Source organism: Melospiza melodia, unplaced genomic scaffold (assembly GCF_035770615.1).
Source record: "Melospiza melodia melodia isolate bMelMel2 unplaced genomic scaffold, bMelMel2.pri scaffold_54, whole genome shotgun sequence".
NCBI classification, from domain to species: Eukaryota; Metazoa; Chordata; class Aves; order Passeriformes; family Passerellidae; genus Melospiza; species Melospiza melodia.
The window spans coordinates 4,716,875-4,725,215 of record NW_026948798.1 but is presented as its reverse complement, the minus strand read 5'-3'; the positions used below and the strand labels follow the sequence as shown (position 1 = coordinate 4,725,215).

Here is an 8,341-nt window from a genome sequence, read left to right as displayed (position 1 = left end):
CTCCCCATGATGAAGCTGCTCATGGACCACCAGCTTCGAGCTCTGGCTGAAGATCTCTCCACCTTCCTGGCTCAGGGTGGGTCTTTCCTCCTAAGAGCATCCTGTGCTGGGTTTGGAGCCCACCCTCATGCAGGATCTCTTTGGCTTTTCTTCCCTGTTGGATTCCGGTTCCCTGGAGTCACTCAAAATGGACTCTTCCTTGAGGTTCTGCCATGGGGATTTGTCCTGCCTAGTCTCCACCCCCAGTTCCTTGTCTGGGGGAGGAAGGACAAGGAGACAATGGGATTTGTTTCCGTGCCAGAGGGAAGGGGAAGGAGATTCCCCCAGTGCATCCCTGGGAGGACGGCATTGGCAGCAGTGTTGTCCTGCAGCTGGGGGCCGTGCTGGGCTGGGAGATGGAGCAGAAGAGAGAGGGAAAGGGGAACTGACTTCCTCCTCACCTGCCTGGGTATCCCAGGGCTCCTTCCTGTTCCTCGCATCCTCCTCCTCCATCTGGCAAAGGTTTGGGGATGGGAAATCCTGTTTAGGGAGGAAAACAAGGGATGAACACACTGTTTTTTGTACTAGTTGTAAGGCAAACCTGGGGAGGGTCTAAACCAGAATTACAATTTAATAAAAACATTTAGATCAAGACAATGATACAGAAACACTGCCTTAAACTGACAGAGTCAGGATATAACCTGACACCCTGTTGGTCAGGGTGGTGGCAGCAGTCCCATTAAATGGTGGCTGCAGTCCTGTTGGAGTGATCAAGGTGATTCTGTCAAAGCAGTGATCCTGCAGAAGGGTCTGGTCTTTCTCTCAAGGTCCAGTGGTGGTTATGGAGCTCTTGTCCTCTGGGAATCCAGTAGGCAAGGTGCTCCTGGTGCTTCAAGCCTCAGCTTATATCCAGGTAGGAATGCTTGGATCCTCCCCCTGGGGGGAGCCTCCCACAATGGGATGATGGAATTTTATCAGTCCTGCAGTGACATTCAATGGCCCATTCACAGAAGATATCTCCCTTGGAGGGCGTTATCAGGGGTGAGTCATGGAAGAGATAAAGAACACTGCCCCACCTGTTTATAACAGTTGATGAAGATGGTAATTGAAAGCATGCATTTGGTTATATTTTACATTGCAGCCTGAAACAGTGGCGTAATCCCCGCTCAGGGGGTGAACACCACCCCCCTTACCCAAACTGGCTCAGGTGTAAACCCCCACCCTGGGAAGGCCACACACACAGGGGACAATATCACACTTGCACCCATGTCAGGGGAGTGCTCTGTCCCCCTCACTGCCTTGATCTTTCTCCTTTGCTCTTTCACAGGCTGGGGGCCTTTGTCAAATGTGAGAATCATTTTTCTCTTTGTCCGTCCTTGTCCTGTCACCTTGTGACAGCTTGTCCTGGGGTGACATTATGATGCTTATTCATCCCCATTCATCTGTTCTGTGCCTTTAAGACCAGCTCTGAAGAGGGGAAGTTTTTTTTGGGTTTCTCTTCTCAGGGACACAGAGACGGGCAGTACATAGGGCTGTTTTTTGCTTCTTGCTTTCGGCTTGCTGCTTTTCTTGCTCTCTTTCTGCTCTCACTTCTGCTCTGGTTTGGCCTCTGCTTATTAGCTAGCTCTAGCTAAACAGTCCAAATTCCTTCCTGGACTCTTTCTCTTCTCCTTTTCTTCGACCATCTCGAACCTGCTCCGGACTGGAGCCTGGGAACTGGAGCGAGGGTTGGCACCGTTTGGCTGCAGCAGCTGCCCCAGCGCCAGAGGGACTGAGAACAGAGCAACCACCCCCAAAAGAGACTTTCTGATTTTGTCATCTTTCTCAGAGTGTTGTCATCTGGTATTGTTCATTTTGTGTGCTGGGGGGTGCTGTGCCTGTCAATAAACAGGTTCTTTCTACCTCTCTCCGAGGAATTCTTCCCAAACCAATTGAGGGGAGGGGCCGTGTGGGTTTTGCTTTCTGGAGGGGCCCTCCTTTACAGATTCTTTAACAAATTTGCCCTAAACCAGGACAAATATTGGCGCCCATCCTGGGGGCTCGAGAGAGTGGAAAAACCCTGTTTTGACTGCATTTTTGTTGCTATTACTCTGTGTTCGTTTAAATCAGCTAATAGCCATGCTTTTTGAATTCATAATGTCTATTGGGGTGAAGGTTTGCATGCATTTCTGGTCCCTAGGGTTTTTTGAGATTTTATTACCTCTCTGGTCCCTAGGTTTATTTTCTTATCCAGAAATAGCTTTTGTATTGTCCCTAATAAGTAGTTTTTACAGCAGAGGGGCAGTGACCAGAGTAGCTATCCTGCTGGGCTTGATGGCAATGATGTGCAAGAAGTTTATAAACATGCTAGGGTCTGCTCCAGGTATTAATGGTTCATGGCTATGGTTATGCATCCAGTTTGTTGCAGGAGGAGCAGGAGGGAATGAGGTTTTTCAGCCTCTGCTTTCCTCCTTCTCCTGTGAATCAGTTGCATCACGAGTGATGGATGTTCAGTTTCCCCTCAATGTTAAAGAAACCATCTTCCTGGTATTCAATCTGGTAACCTTCCTCTATACAGCCTGCTGCTTCTCTAGAATGAGGGCTGAGATTTCTAGATGGGCTGATGAGACCCCTGACTCAGGAGTAAACCTCGGTGTGAAAAATTCTAAGTGGTGTGGGAAATGGGAGAATATGGGCCAAATCCTGAAGGAATTCTCTGACCCTATAGTCTGGGATTTTCCCCATGAACAAATTCAGAACCCAGCTGAGGTGTGGAAATATCTGAAAGAGAAGTACCAGGATGAGCCCAAAGAGAGGAAGGTCATTGCAGTGAGCTGGGCCCTGGCCTATGCTTATCACACACTGCTAGATACTGTCGGGCAGCAGACAGAGGCAGGCGGGCAGGGAGATAAATCAGCAACTGTCCCGGTGACTCAGGCTGCAGCCAACAGCCCAGGCTTGAAGCCAGCATCTAAACCCATGGCTGTTGCTACCAGCACTAGAAGTGGGAAATGCACAGACAAGACCAATCGACCAGGGGATGATGATGATGATGATGATGATGAAGGAGAAGGAACCTCAGTGCCTCCTGACATAAAATCAGGAGTCAAAGCAGCAGGTGCAAGATCAGATGAGTCCTTTTCCCTGAAGGACCTTCGTGACCTACAGAAGGACTACATTCGAAGTCTGATGAATCCATAATTAGTTGGCTGGTCCATCTCTGGGATGCTGCAGGCGAGGCTACAATTCTGGATGGCGCTGAAGCCAGGCATTTGGGATCCCTGTCACAGGATCCTGTCATAGACCAAGGAATGATGAGGGGGGCTAACCCTCACAGCCTCTGGGAACGGGTCCTAAGAAGTGTAGCAGAAAGATACCTGTGTGCAGACGATCTCTATATGCAGCAAACTCAGTGGAAGACAATAGAGCAAGGGATCCAACGCCTGAGAGAAATGGCCATGGCAGAGATTATCTTCTCAGATGATGTAACAACTAGGAACTCAGACTTAGTACCATGCACGTCTGTGATGTGGTGAAAACTCGTACGACTTGGGCCATATGAATATGCTTCTGCCTTAGCCATCATGAAGAGGGATGAGAGGGATGAGACTGTGCTTGACATGGCAAGGAAGCTCCGAGCATATGCAGATGCTGTACATGGCCCGACACATGCCAGAATCGCAGCGGTAGAAACACGTCTGCAGAACTTAGAGGAAAAGATAGAGGAGAACCATAAGAAGCTTAGAGAGGAGATTAAAGAAGACCTTCTCCAAATTTCAGCAGTACAGATCCGAGGTTCTGGTCTCCAAGGCAGACGTTTCCCTGATGGTGAGCGAAGGTACACCCCACGAGCTGAGCTGTGTTTTTACCTGCGTGATTGTGGGGAAAACATGAGAAGGTGGGATAGGAAACCTACTGCTGTTCTGGCATGACGGGTACGTGAATTGAAGGAAGCCACCAGGAGGAAAGCAGCTCCAGTTGCCCGTAGCCGAACGGCCAGGTATGATGATGATGACATGTCCGATCCCCTAGAAGGAACATCCAAAACATACGCCCAGGGAAAGAAGGATAACCAGGCTTAGAAGGGCCCTGCCTCTAGCCAGGTAGAGGCTGGGGAAAATCGTGTTTATTGGTCTGTGTGGATTCGTTGGCCTGGCACATCGGAACCACAAGAGTACAAAGCTTTGGTTGATACTGGTGCACAATGCACATTAATCCCATCAAGACATGTGGGGACAGAGTCTGTTTCTATTGCTGGTGTGACAGGGGGATCCCAGGATTTCACTTTGGTGGAAGCTGATGTGAGCCTAATGGGAAATGAGTGGAAGAAGCATCCTATTGTGACTGGCCCAGAGGCCCCATGTATTTTGGGCATAGACTACCTTTGGAGTGGGTACTTCAAAGACCCAAAAGGATGCAGATGGGCATTTGGAATAGCTGATGTAGAGACAGAGGGCATCCAGCAATTGAACACCTTGCCTGGGTTGTCTGAGAATCCATCTGCAGTAGGATGCCTGACGGGAGAAGAGCAACGAGTGCCAATTGCCACTTCCATAGTGCATCGACGGCAGTATAGGACCACTCGAGATGCTGTGATCCCCATCCATAAGATGATCCGAGAGTTGGAGAGCCAAGGGGTGGTCAGCAAGACCCACTCACCCTTCAACAGCCCCATTTGGCCTGTGCGAAAATCTGAAGGAGAATGGAGATTGACAGTGGACTACCGTGCATTGAATGAAGTGACCCCACCCCTGCGCGCTGGTGTACCGGACATGCTGGAACTCCAGTACGAGCTGGAGTCCACGGCAGCAAAGTGGTACGCCACTATAGACATTGCCAATGCATTTTTCTCCATTCCTCTGGCAGCAGAATGCAGGCCTCAGTTTGCTTTCACCTGGAGGTGAGTGCAGTACACCTGGAACCAACTGCCCCAGGGGTGGAAGCACAGCCCCACCATCTGCCATGGACTGATCCAGGCTGCACTGGAAAAGCGTGAGGCTCCAGAACACCTGCAATATATTGATGACATCATTGTGTGGGGGAAGACAGCAGCAGAGGTGTTTGAGAAAGGGGAGAAAATAATCCAGATTCTCCTAAAAGCTGGCTTTGCCATCAAGAAGAGCACAGTCAAGGGACCTGCTCAAGAGATCCAGTTTCTGGGAGTGAAGTGGCAAGGGAGCAGCACCAGGCACTGCAGGAGCCTGTAGACAATTCCTGCAGCACTTGTAGGATGATCCTGTTTCCCAAGGGACGTTCCCATGGTGCCAAGTCAGGAACGGCAATGGGGAGTGGGGCCAGAGAGGAAAGGGCAAACGGGGATGGGCTGTTTGCAGGGGAGGGGACAGCAATGGGCAATAGGAAGGAATCTGGATCAGGGACAAGGAAAGAAAGCAAATGTGAAGCCAGGGAAATGCTCAGGGCAGTTTGGGGGTGACTGCCAGGCAGCCCTGGCTCTGAGCAACAGTGTCTGCAGTGGGACAGGAAACTCCCAGCTGATGGGAACAAAATTTCTGGCTGACTGCAGAGGCCAGGACAAAGCTGAGTGATTTCCCTGGTGTCCCCCAGCCCTTGCTGGCCCCAGGGGCTGATGGCATTTGTGCCCCCTCAGGTTCATGTCCCCACAGCAACAGCATGGGGGTACTCCCCCTGCTCTGTGCAATGCAAACAGGGGCTGCTGAGCCAGTGCTGCCGTGTCTGTGCCTGCAAGGATGGGGCACCTGTGTGAGCTGGGGGAGAGGCCAGGGCTGCAGAGGGGGGATGTTGTTGGCAGCTCCATGAGGACGCTCTGGGACACTGCCCTGGGCTGTGCAGTGCACTGGGGATGGATCAGCCCCTGCTCTGCTGCTCCTTCCCATCTGCCCCAGGGCCCATGCAGAGCCCCAGCCATGCTGTTTGCCCCCAGCCTGCCCACGGCCAGCCTGGGGCTGCTCACGGGGCTTTTCTGTGCTCAGCATTGGCCTGGCTGTGTTCTTGAGAGAGCCTGGGCAAGGAGCCTGGAGCCCCCAGGGCCCTGGGCTGAGGCATCAGCAGTGCCCCAGCAGTGCCCATGGCCTGTCCCTGCTGCCGCCCCAGCACTGCCACCACCAGGGCAGTGCCCGGCCCCCAGAGCACTCAGGCCCTGCAGCAACACCAGGGCCACCAGGGCAGCGGGGCAGGGCCATGGCAGCAGAACTGGCAACACCAAGTGCTGCTGCTGCTGCTGAGCACAGCTGCTGGGCCAGCACTGATCTGCCCCCATCTCTGCACACAGACATTGCTGCTGCAGCTCCAGAGAAGGCAACAAAAGACCATCTCTGCAGAAAACTCTGCTGGGAGATCCTTTAGTTTCTTTAAAGCAACAAAGAGTGCAGTCCCTTATTGGACAGTCTGGGGCCACAGGGAAGGTGGAGAGAAACAAAATGAAAAATGGCACAAATATTTATATTTATTAGTGGACAAGATTTAAAAAGTAAAATAAATAGATAAAGAACGACCAAAATGAAACCATCAAGAAGCATCAAAGATGACTTTTATTACAAGTGATTTGCAGAAACTGCCCAGCAGTTTAATGCTTCTGAAACCATCCAGTCCTCAGTCTCCACACTGCAGCCTTGAGCTCCTGGTTCCTCAGGCTGTAGATAAGGGGGTTCAGGGCTGGAGGCACCACCGAGTACAGAACTGACAGGGCCAGATCCAGGGATGGGGAGGACATGGAGGGGGGCTTAAGATAATAAAATGTACTAGTGCTGAGGAATAGGGAGACCACGGCCAGGTGAGGGAGGCAGGTGGAAAAGGCTTTGTGCCGTCCCTGCTCAGAGGGGATCCTCAGCACAGCCCTGAAGATCTGCACATAGGAGAAAACAATGAACACAAAACAACCAAATACCAAACAGACACTAACTGCAATGAGCCCAAGTTCCCGGAGGTAGGATTTGGAGCAGGAGAGCTTGAGGATCTGTGGGATTTCACAGAAGAACTGGCCCAAGGCATTACCATGGCACAGGGGCAGGGAAAATGTATTGGCTGTGTGCAGCAGTGAATAGAGAAAGGCACTGGCCCAGGCAGCTGCTGCCATGTGGGCACAAGCTCTGCTGCCCAGGAGGGTCCCGTAGTGCAGGGGTTTGCAGATGGACACGTAGCGGTCATAGGACATAATGGTCAGGAGGAAATACTCTGCTGACAGGAAGAAGAAAATCAGAAAGACTTGGGCAGCACATCCAGTGTAGATTTCCCTGGTGTCCCAGAGGGAATTGTGCATGGCTTTGGGGACAGTGGTGCAGATGGAGCCCAGGTCGCTGAGGGCCAGGTGGAGCAGGAAGAAGAACATGGGCGTGTGCAGGTGGTGGCCGCAGGCCACGGCGCTGATGATGAGGTCGTTGCCCAGGAGGGCAGCCAGGGAGATGCCCAGCAAGAGGCAGAAGTGCAGGAGCTGCAGCTGCCGCGTGTCTGCCAATGCCAGCAGGAGGAAATGCCTGATGGAGCTGCGGTTGGACATTTACTGTGCCTTGGCATGGGATCTGTAAAAAAGTAATCATGACATAGTTGGGTTTGGAGAGGACTTTAAATATCCCAGCACAGCCTGGGGGCACTTTTCCCCCACTGCCTGCCCAGGGCTCTGCTTCCTGGAGCTGTCCCTGCCAGCAGCTCCTTCCCTGTGCCCAGGGCTGGGCCCTGCCAGTGCTGCCAGAGCCCAGCCCAGCCCTGGGGGCTCAGCTCTGCCCTGCAGACCCCTCCCAGCTCAGGCACTGCCCAGGGGCAGCTCTGGCTCTGCAGGCTCTGATGGCAAAGTCAGAGCAACCCTGAGGAATCTGGAAAAGTGACACTTATGCTGCCATTGGCGTCCTGTGCTAATCGCTGTTGCTGCCTGTTTTATTAAGATCACAGAGAATGTAATTTTCCAACTTTAACTGAGTGATGAATATCTATGTGCAATTTCCAACCCAGACCAGTTGATTAAAACAGGCAGGATTTTCCCTTTTCTGCAGCCCCTGCTTCGCTATGCTCCCTGTAAAATCTACTTGGAAATATTCTACAGTCAAATGCCCTGATGGGAGCAGTCCTGAACCATGCAGCATCCTCCCCACACAAGAAGAACACTTCCAAGCCTTACCAGCTGTCTCCTCCCACCCAGATCTTGTCCCCCAGTGCCGGGAGCAGCTGCCAGGACTGGCTGAGAGCTGTCCCTGGCTGGCAGCAGAGTCCCTGCCCTAGAAAGGCGCCCTGGAGTGCAGGACCCTGCTCTGCAGGACAGCCCTGGGCACCCCTGGCTGCTCTGCACAAGAGACAATCAGAGAATGTACTCACAGAGTCTGTAGGCATTGGGATGTTCCAGCTTTAGGAGATGGCTCCAGGAGCTGCAGCTGCATTGTCCTGCAGCCAGAGGTTCCTGTGCCAAGGGCTGGCA

General features: G+C 52.3%; 1 protein-coding gene across 1 annotated transcript in view; it reads right to left on the bottom strand.

Moving 5' to 3' along the window:
* Window positions 1-6,312: 6,312 nt before the first annotated feature.
* Window positions 6,313-8,341, bottom strand: part of LOC134413844 (olfactory receptor 14J1-like) — a 124,512-nt gene continuing 122,483 nt past the window's right edge. The window contains exons 2-3 of the mRNA XM_063147886.1: window positions 6,593-7,054; window positions 6,313-6,324 (exon numbers count right to left, since the gene is read on the bottom strand). Of these exons, the coding sequence (XP_063003956.1) occupies window positions 6,313-6,324; window positions 6,593-7,054 (474 nt within the window). The remainder of the gene's footprint in view (window positions 6,325-6,592; window positions 7,055-8,341) is intronic.